The sequence below is a fragment of the Delphinus delphis genome, chromosome 3, assembly GCF_949987515.2.
Source record: "Delphinus delphis chromosome 3, mDelDel1.2, whole genome shotgun sequence".
NCBI classification, from domain to species: domain Eukaryota; kingdom Metazoa; phylum Chordata; class Mammalia; order Artiodactyla; family Delphinidae; genus Delphinus; species Delphinus delphis.
Genome location: NC_082685.1, coordinates 68,898,123 through 68,919,574, shown reverse-complemented (window position 1 = coordinate 68,919,574; position 21,452 = coordinate 68,898,123). Strand labels below are relative to the sequence as shown.

The 21,452-nt window shown below is 42.2% G+C and overlaps 1 protein-coding gene and 1 pseudogene across 3 annotated transcripts in view; both read left to right on the top strand.

Annotated features, from left to right (window-relative positions):
* GRAMD2B (GRAM domain containing 2B) overlaps positions 1-15,926 on the top strand; it is a 104,390-nt gene extending 88,464 nt beyond the window's left edge. For all 3 annotated transcript variants that reach the window (XM_060008935.2, XM_060008933.2, XM_060008934.2), the window contains exons 6-14: positions 2,652-2,747; positions 4,629-4,700; positions 4,815-4,895; positions 7,571-7,682; positions 8,336-8,458; positions 9,051-9,138; positions 10,048-10,152; positions 12,639-12,732; positions 15,751-15,926. In XM_060008935.2, coding sequence (XP_059864918.1) covers positions 2,652-2,747; positions 4,629-4,700; positions 4,815-4,895; positions 7,571-7,682; positions 8,336-8,458; positions 9,051-9,138; positions 10,048-10,152; positions 12,639-12,732; positions 15,751-15,792 — 813 coding nt within the window. In that variant the 3' untranslated portion in view covers positions 15,793-15,926. The remainder of the gene's footprint in view (positions 1-2,651; positions 2,748-4,628; positions 4,701-4,814; positions 4,896-7,570; positions 7,683-8,335; positions 8,459-9,050; positions 9,139-10,047; positions 10,153-12,638; positions 12,733-15,750) is intronic.
* A 3,418-nt stretch (positions 15,927-19,344) lies between these two features.
* On the top strand, positions 19,345-20,983 carry LOC132422411 (sorting nexin-15 pseudogene; annotated as a pseudogene).
* The last annotated feature ends 469 nt before the right edge of the window (positions 20,984-21,452 follow it).

Sequence of the window (21,452 nt, the reverse complement as noted above, 5' to 3'; positions counted from 1 at the left end):
GAGCAACTAAGCCCGTGCGCCACAACTACTGAGCCTGAGCTCTAGAGCCCGCAAGCCACATCTACTGAGCCCGTGTGCTGCAACTACTGAAGCCCGCATGCCTACAGCCCATGCTCTGCAACAAGAGAAGCCACGACAATGAGAAGCCCGCGCACCGCAACAAAGAGTAGCCCACACTCACCGCAACTACAGAAAGCCCACACGCAGCAACGAAGACCCAACACAGCCAAAAAATAAATAAATAATTTTTTTAAAAAATTAGCCTTTGTTAAAGGATGGGGAATTCACAAAGCCAGTAAGTGATTTCAAGCTAATATGATTCTAGCAATGGTTTCAAAATCCTATCTCTACCTAAGAAAGAACTGACCAAAAAAAGCTAAAAGGAGTGACCTGGTTTTTTAAAGACAAGGACATGTGGGATTGCTTTTGCATGTGCTGTCTCTAATCTAAGAGACAAGAGGGGGTGGGAAGATAAGAACCATGATAGTGACTTGCACATTCCTTACCCACTGAGGATGGTGTCAAGGAGATGTGGGCTTCAGCTCTGAGGCAGAATTTGCTCACTGCCAACAGATCTTGGTCCAACATGATCCAATGTGAACTAAAAACAAGCAAGCAATCTGCTCTAGGAAGGGGAATTTTCTAAGCACCCTAAAGTGTAACTTTAATCAGAACCTTTTCCTCAGCCTGTTTGTATTTTTATTTTATTTTTTTATTTTATTTTTTTTTTTGCGGTACGCGGGCCTCCCACTGCTGTGGCCTCTCCCGTTGTGAGGCACAGGCTCCGGACGTGCAGGCTCAGCAGCCATGGCTCATGGGCCCAGCTGCTCCACGGCATGTGGGATCTTCCCGGACTGGGGCACGAACCCGTGTCCCTTGCGTCAGCAGGCGGACTCCCAACCACTGCGCCACCAGGGAAGCCCTGTTTGTATTTTTAGATGCTAGTAAAATTAAAGGCATGTATCACATTGCATCTAGGCTCAAACAGAGAAGTGATTCATGCTTTATTTCTCAAATGTTATCTAGTTGTCACTTATACTCATGAAGCAATTGAGAGAAACTCCTTCTTAAGGGTGTTCCATGCCTTACATTCTGCAAAAATCCAAATTTATAGCCCCTTATCACTGTGTGTGTGTGTTGCTGCTGAGAAACGAAATTAGGCTCATTTTTATATCATCATCTGTCTTGGAAGATCTTACATTCTTTTCCCCAAGGTAATCCCAATTTATCACTTCTGAATTATCTCCCCAACTTAAAAAGTTTCGTGGGTAGAGTTCTTTGGCAAAATAGTTTTTTCTTTAGTGTTTAATTTAGATTAGCCCCTCATTCTTTTTTTTTTTTAAATTTAATTTATTTATTTTTGCTGTGTTGTAGCCCCTCATTCTTCATAGTCTTCCCATCAGGAACCTGGAGGGGCAGTAGAACAACTCCATCTCATAAACCTAATATGAACGCAAACGTTCTAAATTAAAATGTAAGAAAATTGAAAGCTTAGTTTTGGTCCTTCAAGCTGGCAGTACTAACATAAACCCCTCCTCTTCCCACTGACCTTGTTGATCTCTTTCAGAATATGTGAAGCATTTTTACAAAATGTATGTTCATGTGAGTGTGTGCACCTGTGGAGGGACTCAGGCCCTTTTCTTTTTACCAGGAGTGGGGGTGACTCTCTTTTCAGGGATCAAAGTGATGTGATCCATTTTCCTCTGAGATCAAACCTGGCTGAAGGGCTGTAACATAAAAATATCAGGAACATCTACTATTCTTCGCAGCATCTGGTACATTCTTGCAGTACCTTGTATGAAAAAGAACCCCTATTTTGGATCAGATTGGTTCAAATTCTATCTTTGTAACTTATTTATGACCTTGAGAAAGTTATATACCTCTCTAAACAAACATCCTTATCTCTTAGAATGTCTACATTATAGGACTGTCATATTTAAATGAAATTATCATCTGGTAAATAGGTATTGATAATGGTAGCTGCTGTAATTGTCATTGTTGTTATTCTTTATTGTTTGAGACAGAAAAGAACTTAAGGGTGATTGTATTTCACCCATCCTCTTTTTTATGAGACAGATGACGAAATGAATGACATTTTTATTGAGTGCTAGGCATTTTCCATCTATTATCTCATTTAATCCACAGAAAATCCTGGGAAATAGGTAAGACTGTCTCTATTTTATAAGTCAGGAAACCAAGGCCAAGAAAGGATACCTTACAAGGTTGAATAAGTCATGTGGATAGTAATAGAACTGAGAATTCAGGCCCCAGACTCCCTGTTCAAAAATGGGCCTACTATATACCAGTGCTTTTCAGCCTTTTTCCCTAAGGACAGAAAAGAGGAGGGTGTGTAGAGATGAGCTCAAAGTAGATGACCACAAGCATGTAACTTCTTAAGAGCCTGGGGATTACCTTTAAAATGGCTGTACATTTTGCATTCTATTCGCATGTCCCAGGTTTCCCACCAAGCCCTTCTGTAGACTTGATGATCCAGACGACCTCGGTGACACTCTTCTAAGATTCACTTTTCTTCATGGAGGCTGGAGAGCTTGCTGCTGGTTTTATCTTTTTTTATTTTTCCTTTAACATGAAGATTTGGAGTGCTGCTCTGTGAAGCCTGAACCCATGTTAACTCAGTGATTCTCTTTCAGATCTCTATTCCGGCTTTCTCGGTAACCCTGATAAAGAAAACCAAAACTGCCCTTCTGGTGCCAAATGCCCTGATTATAGCGACAGTCACAGACAGGGTGAGTACGCAGCAGGTGCGGGCACCCTGCTTTGTCCTACTCTGGGTTTCATTGCCTTAGGGGCTTCTTGCGGAGGACCAAGACCCTGAACCATAATACCATGAATCAGGAGTTACTCTGTAAGACGAATTTTTGAAATCACAGCCTTTAGACATTTGTGTAGTGTTGTTTCCCCTGACAAGGTGATTTATTCTAATGTAATAGTTGCCAATTTTGAATTTACTGCTGACTTCATTATACTTATTTGACCAAAGTCAAAAAAGTAAAATTCTTTCCCAACTTCCTTTTCCCTAACATCTATGAGGTCAGGTCAGGCTACAGGGATATATTTCATTTCTTTATTATTATTTAAAACGCCACCATCACCACCACCTTATTCACAGGGTGCGGCAGGGCAATATGAGGAGTCCCTGGGGCGGGGTTGACCAGCCTCCCCATAACCTCCATTGGGTACCTCCCCAGAGCCAACCTAAAGACGTAAAACTTGGGCTTGCTATTCAAGTTCAGCTTGAGGACCAGTTCCTAGGCCCTCTTTGCCTCCAGGTTGCCTTAACTACCCCTCTTCAGTACAGAAGTTCCGGAGCTGTCATTGACTGTTGGGCTACCCCAGACATGGGCAACCTGAAATATTTGCATGGAGAGCGATGTGTGTTTCACCTTGGCAAGAGAGAGAGAGTAGAATGGTTTGGTTACTCATGTTTCACTTGAAATTCTTTTTTAATATTTTACCTACTATTTTTATGAAAGCATAAAAGCTACAATTCATTTCTAATCATACTGAATAACTTAAAGGGGGAAGGAGAAAGAAGGAAAGATTAAAAGAGGCTATTCTGACGAGCTAGGAAATATGTTAATATGTTTCTAGATTATTACTATTTTTTAATACGAATGGCTAACAAGCATCAGGTACTTCTTGCCAGGCGTACACAAAATGCTTTCCTTATATTTACACGTTTATTCCACACTACCATACTGTAAGGGATGGGGATTGTTAAGAAAACTGAAACTAAGAGTTTGCCCAGTGTCACCCACTTGGTAGGTAACAGAGCCAAAATTTGCAACCCGGTCTGTCTAATGCCAGAACCCGTAATGTTAACTACTTTGGAATACAGTATTTGCTCGGGAAGTGTATCGGTTTCTCTCATGGGAATGCAGGAGAGGGTAATCACAAACTTTGGAAAGGGGGTGTGAAAAGATGCTGTGGCTCAAATAGATGGAAAAAGTGTGAACTTTTTTATTTCTCTACGTGTGGTTTATGGTAAAATCATTTTTCCTTGTGTTATTTGTCTCCAAATTACTTGTCTAGCTCTGACTTCTTTCCCATAACTTATTTATAAGCATTCACCAGAAAATCTCCATATTTGTACAAGAAAGAATCTGGAAGTGGCTTGAAAAAGAATGAGGCTTTTAGAGTGGCTGGGACATTTTCAATGGAAATCTAGGTCAGAGCAGAGAAAGCAGACCCTTGGGAATTGTTAAATACCTTCTAAAAGCGGGGCGGGGAAGGGAGGGAGCGGCTTAAAAGAGGACCTGGCGAATACAACTGGCCTTTCTTTACTATCCAGGTCTTTTCCATCCATGCTTGTTTGGGGCACCTATGTCAGAGCACCGGAGATTTCATTTTGCTCTGCATTGCTGTATTATTTAAGTTGGGTTTGAGAGTTCTGTTGCTATTGTGGGAGAATATATTCACTTTATTCCAGGAATGGAATAAAAACTGAACGTGTGGCTGAGTGGAATGAGAATATAGACTTGGTATAGAATATAGTCTATGGTGTTTGAAAATGAAAAAATATACAGATAAATTTTTTAACTCTGAACACTCACTTCTAGTCGAGCAGTATCTGTTAATAATTAAATAATTATTATTTTGTCTTTCAGTACATATTTGTCTCCTTACTCTCCAGAGATTCAACTTACAAACTACTGAAGTCTGTGTGTGGACACTTAGAAGTGAGTACAACCTCTCTGAGCCTCAACTGCTGTCTCTCTTCTGTATTTCTTATGGTTTTGTAGTTGATCTGGTTCTTTCATTTTGTAAAACTAATTTTGTTTCGATAATTTCAGAATACAAGTACCGGCAACAGTCCCAATCCATCTTCTCTTGAAAACAGCTTCCAGGCAGACCGCCCTTCATCTCTGCCTCTGGTGAGTTGCCTACATAACTATCTAAATGCAAAAGAAAGTGAGTAGGTCCCACAATTACACTTCTCCTTACACCATGACCAGGGTGCGGGAGGAAATTAGGACCACGGTATTGGAGGCAAAGTTGAAGAAACAGGGCATTTCTGTCCTGAAGAAGAGGGGACCATAGGAGGTCATCAACTTTTTCAGGTAATTAAAGAGTCATCCTGGAAAAGAAAAGAAACATGATAGTGCACTGTTTTAGCCAGTTACTGGTCCATGGAGGTATTCAGCAAATCTTGCTCTGTTTGTCTGTCAGCGTTGTTTTAGAGAGATTCACCAGTCTATTTAGGTAGGGCATGATTCATCCCACAAGTCGTTGAATGCCTTCTATGTTCAAGGCACCATGCTAGTGTACCCATAAGGACACCAGGAAATATCAAAACTAGTTCTTGCCTTCAAAGTCTTTACAGCTTAGTAGAGAAGCTGAGGGATACCCAGAAATAACTGTAAAAGAAGAAAGCTGTAATGCCCAAGAGGTAGAGATTCTTTGATTCCCTTAGACTTTCTGACTACAGAGTAAATCTCGAACGGGAAGTAGCTCCCCTGATTTGTACAAGATTTATACCTGTGATGGTATCATGCAAGCCCAAGAGAGTCCTAGCCGTGTTGTTCAAATGGTTGTTCCCAAATTGATAATCGTTAAATGTTTTAATACCTTTGGTGAAGCAGTATGAGCCCAGAGTTTCAACATCTACAATTTTTTTTTTTTTAACTTTATTTATTTTTGGCCGCGTTGGGTCTTCGTCGCTGCGCACAGGCCTTGTCTAGTTGCGGTGAGTGGGGGCTACTCTTCGTTGCGGTGCGTGGGCTCCTCATTGTGGTGGCTTCTCTTGTTGCGGAGCACGGGCTCTAGGCGCGCAGGCTTCAGTAGTTGTGGTGCACTGGCTTAGTTGCTCCGTGGCATGTGGGATCTTCCCGGACCAGGGCTCGAACCCGTGTCCCCCGCATTGGCAGGTGGATTCCTAACCACTGTGCCACCAGGGAAGCCCTACAAATCTTTTTTTTTTTTGAGAGCTGTTAAAAAGTATAGGGATTGAAAACGTGTTCACACAAAAACTTAAACCAGAATGTTCATAGCTGCATTATACATCATAGCCAAAAAGTGGAAGCAACCCTGATAGCCATCAGCTGATAAATGGATAAATGTAATATATCCATACAGGGAAATATTATTTGACCATAAAAATGAAGAACTACTGATACATAATACAACATGGACGAACCTTGAACACATTATGCTTAGTGGAGGAAGGCAGACGCAAAAGGCCACATGTTGCATGATTCCATGTATATGAAATGTCCAGAACAGACAAATCCATATGGGCAGAAAATGCATTCGTGGTTGCCAAGGGACGGGATTGGGAGTGAATGCTAACGGGCAAAGGGCTTCTTTCTGGGGGGAGATGGACGTATTGTGAAATAAGACAGTGGCGATGGTTGTACGACAATGTAATTATTCTAAAACCCACTACATTTGTATACTTAAACTGGTGAGTTTTATCTCAATTTTTTGAAAAAAAAATCTACCTTAAAAAATAGTGAGAAACAGTACAAAATAGAATGAAACACTTATGATTTGGAATCCCTCAAACATGGTTTCGAATCTGGGTTCCACCCAGCTGAGCTATGCCATGGGGCAAGCTCTTTAACTGCTCTGACTCAGCTTCCTCACCCAGTAAAATGCCAGGCTCCTGACGTGGCTGTGGAGATCAGGCGCAGTCATGTGTGTTTGGAGCTTTGCATACTGCCTGATCTGTAGTAGGTGTTCAATTAATTATTAAATTGAGGAGACTTGAATTTTAAAATTTTCCTTCCCCTATAAATTCTTGCATGACATTGAAATGACTATTGAAATGATCAAGAGACAGCTAGTTGAAGGTGAAAGGTTGGTAATTTGCTTACAAGATATGTCTCCTCTTCTTCACTTGGCAGCTAAATAAATTGTGAAAAGCTCGCCGAATTGTGCCTTCACCGCGACATTTTAGTGACGCGTCTTGTCTCTTCATTTCCTAAGCACTTTGGGGAACAAGTGGGATACACAGTAAAAACATCCTGCTTTTTCCCCGACTCCTCACTCCTCTCTCACCCTTTTGTCATTTAGAAGTAATGTTACTGACCCTGTTTTGATTTGTTCGAGGGAAGAAAAAAGCTAAAACTTTCCTTCCGGTGTCTAATTTGCTAAAGCCATTTTCCCTTTTCTATTTCCAATATCTTTTTAAAACTATAATTTGAGAAAACCTTTCTCTGCATTTAGAACATGCATCTAGAACTTTCTAGCTACTTACTTGCCTTGTGTATGTCTGTTTTGGTCATGTTTTCTCATTACAAAATGCTAATGAGACTTCTCTAGCTTTACCCTAGAAGCTTTTCAAACAACAGCATCCCAGTTTTTTTCCTAGACATTTGTTATTTCAAACGAGTTGGCCACTGTTTGTTAACAGAATTCTAACTGCCCAAAAAAATCAGTAACCAGATACTCCGTGATCTGTTGAGGAAACCCAGTAGTATGGGGTAATCCTTCCTTCTTTTCCATTTTTTATAGGTCAGGCCTAAGTGAAAGGCCTGGAGGTTACAAAGTTCTGTCTGTTGAATAAAGGAAAATGGGCCTCTCTCTTCATTTCATTATTTCCCCTCAGGATTTCAACGACGAATTCTCAGATCTGGATGGAGTGGTACGGCAAAGAAGGCAAGACATGGAAGGATACAGCAGTTCTGGATCCCAGACTCCTGAATCTGAGAACTCTCGAGGTCTGGGAGATTTCTGTATCTTTACTGAAATTTAATTCTCCACAAAACATCCTTAGCTCAACCAAAAGCCAAAAACCACCAAAAAACAACACACCTTCTGAGCTAACAATTAGGAAGGGACTCTAAACAAAGGGTAGTTTGAAAGTTCAAGGAAAAGGAGTTGCCTATGTGGTAGTACGCATTCAACAAATGTCTCTTTGGGAATTCCCTGGCGGTCCAGTGGTTAGGGCTCCACGCTCTCACTGCCGAGGACCCAGGTTCAGTCCCTGGTCGGTGAACTAAAATCCCATAAGCCACATGGTGTGACAAAAAAGAAAAAAAAAAAGTCTCTTAAATAGACATAATATTGGAGTGGTTGAAAGGCAGAAACATGCAGTATTTTCTTACCTCTTCTTTAGTAATATTATTAATTATTATAGCTGAATCATCCCCATGAGTCAGTGGGATAAGGACAGACTGCCCTTCTATCATTTTATTTTTTATTTGCTTGAACATTGGATTTCATCCCCAAACCACTCAACCAGCTCGTAAGAAGATCCATTTATATTCTTTGGCGATTATGCATATTAAGGGATTGATTTGCTTTGTGGTTGATCCTATGTGTTTAAACGCACTGGGGAGAAAGCTTACCCAGCCCCGTTTCATCTTGGTAGATTTCCATGTGACAGAATCCCAGACAGTTCTGAATGTCTCCAAGGGAGAAGCAAAACCAACTCGGGCAGATGCCCTTGTGAACAGAGTGCCTGAAGGAAAAGCCAAGAGTCTCCCTGGGCATGGTAAGGAATGGATTATTTGGGGGGCAGGGGTGGGCATCTGCCTGTAATTTTTAAAGGGCCCTCATGTTTCACTTTATGACTGCCTTTGCTATTACCTCCCCCTCCCTTCCTGCTGTAGGTCTTGGCATGTTAATTCATTTATTCACTCAACAAACTGTACCCAGTTCCATGCTTTACTGTGGGGCATACAAAGGTGAACAGCCTTCGTGTCTGAATACTTTGAGGTTGTGATTCAAAAATTACCAGTAAAGCTCACGTTATTTTATTATTATTTACTGATTATTATAATAACTGCTTACCAGTTGTACTGGTAGGAGATCAAGGATGGGGTCTGTATTGTTCACCAGTCACTCCATCGCAATGCTTGGCACAGAGAAGGCTCTCAATAGATATGTATTGAATGCCACATGTGGGAAGGAATTGTAACTACTGGTTACAATGAGAAGCAAAGGCTTTGGTTAGTATTTCCTCTGATTTTTATTACCTGGAAATAATTCTGTCTCTCAAGTACTTCTTCCCTATAGGGATACTGCTGCGCGAAGGAGATGTGTTATCATTTTTAAACAGAAGCTTTTTGTTTTCCACCCAACAGGTCAGTCAGAAACCATTGGAATCATACCCAGAGTAAAGTCTCAGAAATGTCCGACTCTCTACCATATTCTTATATTCTATGCAATTGTGTAAGTAAGTGTATTTATTATGAATGACTTAATGATTCATTTCACTACAGGAATAATGTCATCACGTTACCAAGAGCCATTGTGAATCTCAGTTGCCTCTAATATGACCCAAATCTTTTAGGGGGAAATTTTTGTCTCCTACTTCAATACCTTTTTTCTTAAACTTAGGTCACCTTTTCATATTCATCCCCTTCTTATTTAAATAAATAGTGGGAAGGAAGGAAGGAAAAACAAAATATGCCAAATCCAACAGAAGACTAAGTTCTAAGTAGATACTCTTAGTTAGGAAATGGTTTCCTGGATTATGCAGCATCTTCGTTCATGTTTATTTTTCCATCTATCCCGTGTCCTCTGGATAGAGACCAGAACAACTTGAAAATGTCATCCCCTTTATTGAAAACTTAGGCATTGACTTTTTTAAGTTCCCTCTCAGCTTCTAGCCTGTAACTAGCCTGTAGCTTCTAGCCAGTTGTTCTTCTGAAAATAACCTGACCCAGTTCTAGGCTGTTCCTCAGAACTAAGGAGGATCTGCAGTTTGGTTTCCAGATAAAGCAGAGAAGAATGTGAGTCACAAGACTGGACACTCGCTGGCCAGGGCCTTCGACAGTACCTGGTGGGAGGAACGAGCACCAGCTCGGGAATCTCCATTGGCTGGCCTTGAGCGAGACTACTGAAATGCCATTATTTGTAAATTGAGGAAATAGAGAATTTTCAATATCCTTCTAGTTCTAAAGTTTAGTGCAAGCATCAGTCTGTTGAAAAAAGACTTTTGAAGTCTCTGTAGCCAAGTTATTTTGGAAAATACCTTGCCTCAAATGTACAGTGTTGCCTCTGAGGTTACTGTTTTATAAACATCAATCAGGTCCTGGCCACTAACCTATTGGGAATTTCTCTTTTATCCCTTTCCAGTGTCTGTGCACTAATCATCTCGACCTTCTACATGAGATACAGAATTAATTCTCTGGAGGAGCGGCTGGGGTCACTAACCTCCATTGTGGACACCCATCAGACTGAGTAAGACACTTCCCTCCAGTGCTGTCTTCTGCTTGCTGTTCACATTAGTATAATGTTTGACCTGAGCTTGGCATCCTTCTTAGCAAGCATTAATTGAGGATACATTCTGTATGAGACATTTTGTTAAGTGTATATATGGAAAGAAATGACCTGACTCTTCATGTTCTTGAGTTGCTACAGTGTCGCCAGTGATAAGGCAAGAAACAAGCCTAATTTTACATTATCTTGTTCTCTTATCCTAAGACTCAGTTGTGACCTTGGCCCATTTATTAAGATAGTCAAGTTTATCTTTGTACAATGGCAATGAGTCAAAAGACATTCATAGAAAAGAAGCAATTCAAGTAACTCAGCACATTTCATCATATATAACTCTTTGTATGAACTCACTTATTTACAAAACTCTTGACCACTATAAAGATCCATGTGACTAGTAATTAGTTGAATGTGTCTGTGAAGATTTTCTACCACGTATTTTCTACCATGTATTTTTAACATGCCTAACCTAATTAAATCTATTGCCATAGTGGTCTTTCCTTTAAACCCATTTACATGAGGATTTTGACACATTCTCTAAAAAGTAAAATAAAGTATTCCATGTTTAGAGCATACTTTTACCTGACGTTTTAAAAGTAGAGATATTTCTTTACAGAGTAAGTACTGTGTGCTAGAGATCTATTACAGTAGATCTTTTACACAGATACAGTTTCCTCTCATAGCTTCACCATAACCTTATAAGATAGCTATTATTCCCATTTTACAGATGAAGAAACTGAGACTCAGAGAAATAATTTTAACAGAATCAGGTTTCAGGTCTATATGACTACAAAAACCTAGTCACCAGTGGTTGCTTACAAGGAACAGCGGAGAAGTGAGTCAGGATATTTTCAGTGTGTATCAGAATCATCTGGATGGCTTGTTACAACAGATTGCAGGGCCCGTTCTCCAAATTTCTGGTGCTGGCCTGGGGTCTACACTTTGAGAACTATTATGCTATACGATTCTAGGGCCTTTCTTTACAGTCTTAACAGTCACCTAAAAGTCTTGTTCTATGGCTTATGCAATGCTGGTACACAGATTATTTCTGAACCATAAATATACATTTGAAACAGTAATAAGTCTAATGAATGGTTTGGGATAAATTCATACCCTGCCCTTACTCTCTCACGTGTTGTTCAAAATGTTAATAATACACTTAAAGCTAGGAGGTAGCTCTACATTATTGCAAACTATTAGTTCACTACCATATAAGGGGTTGATTTTATTAGGAAAATGTACCTCATGTCCTGTTACCATTTAATTAACGATGATGATGAGGGGGAAATTCCACTAATGGAAAGCAAATGGAATACTTATTCTACTATTTAAATAATCAATCCAGGAGGAGATGCAATTTGAAAAACAACCATTTAAAGGGAAAATCACAAAGATCACATATTATATGAGGTCAGGGAATACCCATGACAGGAAGGTCTGGATTGTCAGAATTCCGTGTGGATAAATCAGTACTCTGGGTCTCAGATACCTCGATTAGAAATCAGAAGGTTTAGATTCAGTTTCCTTTTTGGGATCTAAGATTTTGATACTATGGATCAAGGACAAAGAAAAAACTGTTTCAGAACTACTCAGTGAAAAACATCTGATTGCTTTCTTAATATTTAGATAATCATCGATAAGTTACCAAGTACCTATGTCTCAAAAATGGATCCTATGTAAAATAAATTAGACCAGTCAATGCCATCTAAAAACTTCACATCTAAAATTAAATTACAACCAAGAAATAGAAAGGAGATACAGACCATGGTTCTTAACCTTAACATGAAAATCTAATCACTGGTTTTAGAGCAGCTCTCTGGGAAAATGTACACACCTCTCTAAATTTCCTACAGTTTTAGCTGGTATAGGACCCCAGTGGACCTCAGAGTAAGAGCCCATGCCTTTAACAGTCAAGTGGTAAATAGTGAATACATCGGTTATATTACTAGACAAGGGCAATTATGTTTGTACCGCAGGTCTCAAAGAAGGAACTGCAAAAGTCACACATCAACAGAAGTTTGACTAAAGACATTCCTAAACATTAGGAAAGTTCTAGTGTAAACGGTTGCTTCTCCTATAAACAGTACATATGTGACTGAGAAGAGCAGTAAGCCTTGCACATGCGTGCAGTTGTGGGCAGAGAGAGGGTATCGGGAGTCAGTAAAAGTAGTCTAAGGATAATTGTCTGATTTGTGTTTGGAAGCTGAGGCGCAATGTAGCCACTTAAACAGAAATAGCTTAAGAGATTTCCAGCTAAGCTTTGAAGACTTAGTCCCCTAAACATCTAGTCTGAAGTTGAGGATTACTGCAGGGCCTTTCTGATGTGAACAAGGTAAATGCACACTGTCTTCTATTATAACCTAGTTTTCTGGTCAGATAAATTTAAAATGTGTTCATTCCACTTCTTTCTTTGCCATCCCTGCCCACAGTAATTCTTCTCTGTGTTCTTACAGACAGACAGCACCATCCAGCCCGGGGTCACACGTACAGTTAAATGTGGAGGTCCTGTGCCGAGAGCTTACAGCCAACATAATGAGACTAGAAAAGGTGACAGGTCTCTTTCCTGGGTTGGGGGCGTCGCAGTAGTGCCTGTCCACTGCCACAGGGCAGGGGTTACACACGCATGGCTGTGCAACAGGCCACCTAAATGACCATACGCAGCCAGGGGATTTTCCACTGAGAAATAGGTTCCAACCCCATCTTCCTTGTTGGTTGACCTTGTGGTTTTCCCACTTGGTTAGAAATCATTCTCTGTGCCATAGGGCCCAATGGTAAGTGTCGGCTGACACAGGGCTTGGGGAGGGGCACGGTCAGGAGTGCCCGCAACCAGCGAGGGCAGCCCCCAGCTCCACCCACGTTAGTTGTCGCCATACAGAAAATATTTGCATTCAGTCTCTCTATGATACATGCCATTGTTCCCATCTGACAAAAGAAGTCAAGTTTCAAGTGAACTTGCTCCGGGAGACACACCCAGAGAGCTGGCAGGACTGGAATGTGAACCAGGTCTGACTTCAAAGTTGTGCTTCGAAGCCCTCTGCTTTTACTGCTCCTCAGAATCCAACCTTAGGCCTGGGGGATAAGCCCACTGAGTAGGGAGGTGAACAGGAGAAGGTAGGTACCCAGAAATATCCCCAGAGTTAAACCTAGTTAACATTTCTTATTTCTCCTTTCAGCATGTCTGTCCCTGTCTCATGCTTTATTTTGACCCTTATCCTTAAAGGAAAGGTTTAGAGTGAGTTGTTCAATTCAAATTGCTGCCACAAATGCCAAGTATTTGGTGGCTTTCCACAATGGTGCAGTTATGCTCACTTGGGAAGAAACATGAAATACAAATGAGTCAAATTATGCTTGTCTTGCAATACTAAATGGTATCTAGCATTTAACCACTGAAGTATGGAGAGCGAAGGAGTCTGCATACTTCTGTTCTAAACCAAGGCATGACAGATAATTCCCACTGAATCACTGTATCGGTGGGCAAGCTTGGAAATTTTCTTTTAAATCCACAATTAAGCTAGAGAAGGTATGGGATAGCAAAGAGAACTGTTTTCCCTTCTAAAATGTCAGTTGCTAAGAATTGAAGATAAAATTTTTTGGATGAAATGCTTAGAAATGTTTGGCTTCCGTGCTGACCTAGAGAACGGGATGGTAATTTTCTCTCTCGTTCACTCTGGCACACAGTGGTGTTCTTTGGACTGGAAACACACGGAACCCTGCTGCCCTCCCATGCATTTCTTCCCACTCCCCTGCCGGGCCCGGCTGGGACACCACTTTCTGTAATGAGGGACAGGAAAACAGGAGAGCTCGTCCACAACAGGCAGACAGCTGGCCATGTCTTGTGCAGAGCCCAGCTACTTGGCTAGGAGGCCTATACTACCAACAGAAACCTGTGTCCCAAAGCAGAAGAAGGGAAGAGGGGATTTAGGGTCAAAAGCAATGTGTTGAAGTTGTAAAAAGTCATAAGTTGCACACATTGCTCATAGGAATCTTAGTATAAAAATAGCCACCAGGCCACACCCATGTGCTGTTGCTCCATCTGCACCCCCAAGCCTAAGGGAAGCTGGTAGTAACACAGCAGCGCATGGTCAGGGGACAGCAGCTGTGTGCTGCGGGAAAGTCAGAGCCAGGTCTCAGCTCTTTCTACTCAGTACCAGCAACTTCCTTCTACTCTCCTGCAGGGACTGGTCATGTCTCAGCCTCCTGATCTGCCCTCTTGTAACTTCCCCATTTCTGTTCATGGCATCACTGCCCTTTCCGTCGTCCTTTTCACTTGACACTGACAGATTACGCAGGACTTTGTCAACTAATTAGCTTCAAATGTCTCCTCAGTTTCTCTAAGATGGGCACCATTAGGCCATTCTGACCCCCTACTACCTCCTAGTCTAAGAGTATGAAGTCCAGTCTCATTATGGTTTGTATTTGCATTTTCCTAATTACTACTGCGGTTGAGCATCTTTTCATACATATACTGGCCATATGGATTTCTTTCTGTAATATTCCTTCTGTAAATTGCCCATTTATCTCCTTTGTTTTACTTTTGGGGTTTTTGTCTTTGCAGGTGTTTTAAATATTTTGGATATCAGTCTTTTATTTCATTTCTTTCTCTACCTCCCCACTCCTGCTTTTCCATTCATCTTTGGTCCTGTGGGAAGCTAGGGAAGATATGAAGTAGGAATTTGGGGGATGAAGGCAATGCCTCTTACAGGTAAAGAAGTAAATACTTATTTTCTTAGTACTGGGAATGGCATTAATGGTGGAGCAGTGCAGAAGAAAGAGCATGAACTTTGGAGTCAGATGTCTGTTCTTTTCCCTACTCTGCCACTTACTGTGTGACTGGTCTTGTTACGTAGCATCTCTGGCCCTTAGCTTGGTGTATAAAACCTCCCTCTGTGTGTGGTGGTGTGTGGTCAAGGTGAGCACACATGATGTTCCTGGCACATACTGATTAGATCTCTAGGACATCACAGAATGTTCTTCCAAAAGAAGACCGTTCTCTTTCTTTTGTTCCACAGGGTTCCCTACTCCCTCACAGTATTGGCTCTTGAAAATCCCTTGCTCTGAATTCTTTAAAGTTCATTTACCCAACAAACATTTACCAAGCACATTTTCAATGCCCAACACTATACTGTGGTCTTAAGATCCACAGATAGGCAGGGTCCGTGGGAAATGTCATGTCTAATAGGAGTGTTAAACATTATTTGTGGTGTTTGTCCGATTCAGACCATCACATGGGCTTTGTCAAACCCGGTTTCTCATTGTCTCTGAATGCATATGGGTCACACCTGGTGTTGCCAGGTCTTCTGTTTCTCTTAGTCTCTACCGACATTTTCATCTTTGTGCCACTCTTTCAAAAAATTTTTAGCCTATCTTTTTTCATTTTAAAGTGGTTTGTCAAACAGAATTCTATGCCACAATCATGCATTTATTTGCCTGATCTAAATTGAACCCATGTGTAGCTTTTTATTCAAGATAGAAGAGGTTAAGCTCAAGCATTATATAGACCATAGCAAATATGCCCTTAATATACTCCATTCTATGTAATAACAGGAGCTTTTCTCTTATTTCAAGATACAAAACAACTTACAAAAGCTACTTGAGAATGGTGACTGACCAGCCAGAAGCTTGGACCAATGCAAAACCTCGCACTTCCCTTGAAGTAGGTGCTCCCCAGGCATTCTGGTGGAGTGCTCCCTGCTGGCCAGAGGAGCAAGCAGATGGGCAGCCCCAGCCGTGCTTGCCCTTGGAGGTCTCCAGCTCAGGAAATGGGGGAAGGGGAATAATTTTGGTTCCTGTGCAGTAAAATTTGACCTTGACTCTCTGAGGAAGTTTTCAGGGCTGCTGCCTGAAAAAAACAGACCCATCTCTGGAGGTCTCAGGAAGGGCCTGGCGGACTTGGACGATAGTGGTTCAGTGGGTTATCGTGACTGTGTCAGCGGTACTGACATACTCCTCCACTCCATGCCTTTTCAGTCCTACCCACCTGCCTTTTCTCTCCTGTACACCCCTCTTAACCAACCTTCAAACTAAGGGATATATCGTGTGCCAACAAACTCGATAGGATCCTTTAAAGAATTTGCCATGACTCTCCCAAAAGATAAAAAGAAACAAAAAAGCCCTAATGGACAGACTTGCTTCAAACAAATAACATTTTAGCTTTTGGTTTTCTCCCTTCTGCTGTTATGTTCTGGTTTAAGTCACCTGTATATCATCTTAACTTCTCAGTGGAGTATTGGCAAGAGTATTGGACAAAGTGGATTAAACTATCTCATTTTATGTTTTGTTCCTCTAATAACTAATAGAACTGATTCTCACCCACCCCAGGTCAAGAATTTGTGAGACATGAGACTAAAGTACTAAATTAACTTATGTTGAAACCAAAACTAATCTTTAAACCAAAAAGTATGATAGTGATTTGATGCAGGATGAAAAACACTGCATTTTTAAGATTGTAGGTGGACTGTGTGTGTTTTGAAATAGAATGTCTGTAATTAATGCTGAAACCCATCTCAGCATGATGATAGCATGCTTTTCTCTTGCTGACTAAAATATTTAACTAGTGGTTTTGCTAACTTCTATTTACCATATGGGTTGGCTGGTTTTTATTCATAATTATTTAGGTACCCTAATATCTGTAATATAAAAGATATTCTGTTTATGATGCATTTTATAATCATTTCTATGAAATGTATTTTGTTTAATCAGATAAGCTAATAAGTGAATTGGTTACATCATTTGTATTTGTTGGCCTACTGGACAAGAATTGTGCCTGGTGCACCCCTAGCTTTTAATAAATACTCATTGGTTAAAATGCCCTGCCAACGCTGTATTTTGTCAGTTTGTAAATTGTTTTAACAGAGACAATATGCTTTTTAATTGCTTCTCACCTCCTCTCTACTACTTCCAACTCACCCATACTTCTTTCCTCCCAAGTATTCACTTCCAAAAAACTGATTCAAGTTCTTGGGTTGCAATGATATAGGGGAAAGAAAAATTAACTGTGAAATCAGAAAACCAATGCTTGATTCCTGGGTCCTCATTTTATGAGTTATGTGACCGTAAGCAAAATATTTGGTCATTTTCCCCCATTTTATTGATGAGGATAAAAGTACCAGGGGAAAGTGTCATTGTGAGAATTAAATGTTACAAAGTTTCTAAAGCACATCTGCCATGTGAGGCAAATTGTATACTCTCCTCTTAATAGAAACCATATTCATTATTTCTTAAAATGTCTGCATGTCTGACAGTCCAGTTTTATAAAAGTTCTATGTCAGTGCTCTATAGTTAAAACCCATTAGAGATTCAAGAGTGGGTCAGCTACCTCTGGAGAGAAATCCTACAACTGTGTGAAGAGCCTTTAAATGGTTCAAATTTCACTGAATTAGTAATCTTCTATCCAGGAATTTATACCAGAGCAATAAGCAGAGATCTAGTCAAGGATTTATATACAAGAATATTCTCTGAAGACTTAACAGCAAAATATTAGAGACTATTCAATAGCAGAGCACTTAAATTATGACACTATTTAGAATGGTATTGTCAAAAAATGGCATAGAAGATAGCATTAAAAAGGTAAGCATATAGAGAGGATGTGGAAAAGGGAACCCTCCTACACTGTTGATGGGAATGTAAGTTGGTATAGCCACTATGCAAAACAGTATGAAGGTTCCTCAGAAAACTAAAGATAGAATTATGATATGATCCAGCAATCCCGCTCCTGGGCATATATCCAGACAAAATTATAATCCAAAAAGATACATGCACCCCAATGTTGATAGCAGCACTATTCACAATAGCCAAGACATGAAAACAACCTAAAGTTCCATCGACAGATGAATGGATAGAGAAGACGTGGTACATATATACAATGGAATACTACTCAGCCTTAAAAAAAAAAAGAATGAAATAATGCCATTTGCAGCAACATGGATGCAACTAGAGATTATCATACTAAGTGAAGTAAGTCATAAAGAGAAAGACAAATACCATATGATATCACTTATATGTAGAATCTAAATTATGACACAAATGAACCTATCTATGAAACAGAAACAGACTCAGGCATAGAGAACAGACTTGTGGTTGCCATGGGGGAGGGGGTTGGGAGAGGGATGGAGTGGGAGGTTAGGGTTAGTAGCTAATAAGCTATTATGTATGGAATGGATGGATAACAAGGCCCTACTGTATAGCACAGAGAACTATATTCAGTATCCTGTGATAAGCCATAATGGAAAAGAACATAAAAGAATTATATATATGTATAACAATCTCTTTGCTGTACAGCAGAAATTAACACAACATTGTAAATAAACTATACTCCAATTACAAAGAAAACTGTTAACTTGGTGTTGTAACTGAACAGGGCCCTATGGAGCCTTCCCATAAAAGAACCCCCACGTCCTCTGCCTGCCTCCTGCCTGTAGAAAAACCTTAGCCTCCTAGGCCTTCCCCGAGTTCCAAAGAGTAACTTTAATCAGAGAAGTGAGAAAATGCAGAAATAAGGGAAAACAGTCAAGCAAGACAATAATAGTTCAGCCATTAAACAAAGTCAAGGACCTTAGTTCCTCCTCAAGGGCTATAGATAATATTCTGAGCCATGTCCTTTGAGCTGTTTTGCAGAGACTGAAACCCCCACCAGGTGGAAGAAGTTAACTGTGTGCTGCCCACGAGCACCTAGACCCCAGACCTGTTGGAACAGAAGGCTGATGATAGTGACCCCCAATTAACCTCACCACCAGCCAATCAGAAGAATGTCCAGGAGCTGATCACACACCCCGTGACCCCCTCACTCACCCTGTCTTTAAAAACCTTTCCCTGAAAGCCTTCAAGGAGTTTGGGCCTTTTACGCACTAGGTGCCTGGACTCCTTGCTTGGCCTGCAATAAACACTGCACTTTCCTTCACCACGATCCAGTGTGGTGTGTCAGTAGATTGGCTTTACTGCACGTGGGCAAGCAGACCCAAGTTTGGTTCGGTAACAGTGACAGTAAAGGGAATCAGAACACAAAGATAGCAGGAAAGTAGCAAACTCAGGTTTGGAGGGAACAAGAGCCAGGTGGCTGAAACTACCCAAGCGTAAAAGCTGGGGAGGGGCTGGGTGGAGCTGAAACTCTGCCCTCTGCAGCTGGGGCACGTCAGGTGGCGCTAATGTCTCAGAGGGGGCGTAATGAGCCTAGTTCTGCAAATGCTGGGTAAACTGCAAACTGGATCCAGCTGCTGCTCCAGAAAGAAACTGCCAGTGCCAAGCCGAAGAAGTGAGCATAAGGCGACACTCACTGTAACAGGAAGAAGTTTAGCAGCTCTGAGGGAGTAAACAGAAAGGAGCAATCCCTTCTTCCCGTTCAGCGCAGTCTCTCTCTAGGGCCCTTGTTAGCGGAATCTAACAGGGAACAGCTGGCAAAACATCAATACTGTTTGAAGTGTTGCAACCTTAGCATCACAAGGGAGGGCTTCAAGCTACGAGGGAATCCCTTAATACTGGCTACTAGCCACCCCGTGGGCTACGCAGCATCCATACACACCCTTTCTTGTCCTTTTTTTTTTTTTTTTGCGGTACGGGGGCCTCTCACTGTTGTGGCCTCTCCCGTTGCGGAGCACAGGCTCCGGACGCGCAGGCTCAGCGGCCATGGCTCACGGGCCCAGCCGCTCCGCGGCATGTGGTTTCTTCCCGGACCAGGGCACGAACCCGCGTCCCCTGCATCAGCAGGCGGACGCTCAACAACTGCGCCACTAGGGAAGCCCCAAACACACCCTTTCTATACATATTTGAACTCTCACGCAACAAGAAACACAACTCTGTTTCTAACGAGACACCACTCTACTTCATAGAAAGGAAGACAGTCTCATCCTTACCTGAAAATGATGAGATGCAAAGTCCCAACATTGGCTGTACCCATCTCTGCGATTCAGCAACTTCCACAAGCTGCTTGGAGACCCGGCCTACAACCTCCACCCAACCTCTTCCGCTTCCTCCACGAGTTCCCTGCTTCCCCCGGGTCCCGCCCCTCCCCGCGCACAGGTGTTTGGCGGTTCAAAGCTTCGGTGATCAAGAAGCCTCGAAAGGGGGCTGAGGATTTGGTTCGCTTCACGGTGCACATCTCCGTGCTCGACAGCCCCCAACTCAAGGAGTTCTTCGGGGGTGGGGAGGTGACACGGTCCTCCAAAGTGTCCAGGGACCTGCACATCCTGCCAGCCTCTCTGATCCCCATACCGCCCCCTCGATGAGCCCCGGCCCTGGGGCCATGATGTGTCCTGGTTGCACCAGCGGCTCCCCCGCAGAAAGGAGGGGCGTGGAGAGGAGGGGCCTCGACGTGTTGGACGTGCCAACGGACCATCCCCCACGCCACGCCCTCACCATCCAGACCTGCCATCTTTAACTGTGGGAGCACCAAGGAGGCGTCCCGTGCCCCTGCCGAGCCCCGCACACCAAGACTGAACTTGCCCTCTTGGACCCCCTTTCCAAGGAAGAAGTCTCAGGCCTCAGTCCTACCTGCATAAGTGAGTTGGTATTGATGCAGAGTCCTCAAGGCTGCACCAGGGACCCTGGGAAACAGGAAGGCAGGGAGAGGAAAAGGAAGGAGGGCCCACCACCACCTTTCTGAGCCAAGCTACAGAGCTCATCACCCAGGGCTGCGGGATGAGAAGGCAAGCACCTACCCTGCAGCTCTGCAGGGTTACCGGGATGGGGTGCACATCCTGCTTCAGGGAGATCCCAGTGACCCATCCCCTGCCCTCAGGGAGGGTGTGAGGAAGGCAGCCAACTAGCTGAAGAGTCAGAGGCAATCCTGCACCTGTACCTGTCCTAACTCCTGCCTGAAGAAGGAGTGGCCCCTTCCCCAGGACTCCAGCACTGGCAGCTGCCTCCTTCTCCTCTCCCTGGTGCCTGGGCCTGTCTCCTGGTCTTATAATATAGGGGCCATTTCTAGATGTAATTGGACCAAGAATGGGAAAAATAATGAATTCAAAGCTCCCCAAAGAGTTTTAATTAAAAATAAAATAATAATTAAAATAAATTAATAAAATTATTTTAAATTATTCCTCAAATTTGGTCACAGTGCCATCTGAATATTCTATCCTCTAGTGACTAAATTGTAAAGTTAGCCTCAAACAAAACTTGAGTAGAATATTAAAGGGAAGGAGGGACTTCCCTGGTGGCACAGTGGTTAAGAATCCGCCTGCCAATGCAGGGGACACGGGTTCGAGCCCTGGTCTGGGAAGGTCCCACATTCCGCAGAGCAACTAAGCCCGAGTACCACCACTACTGAGCCTGCGGTC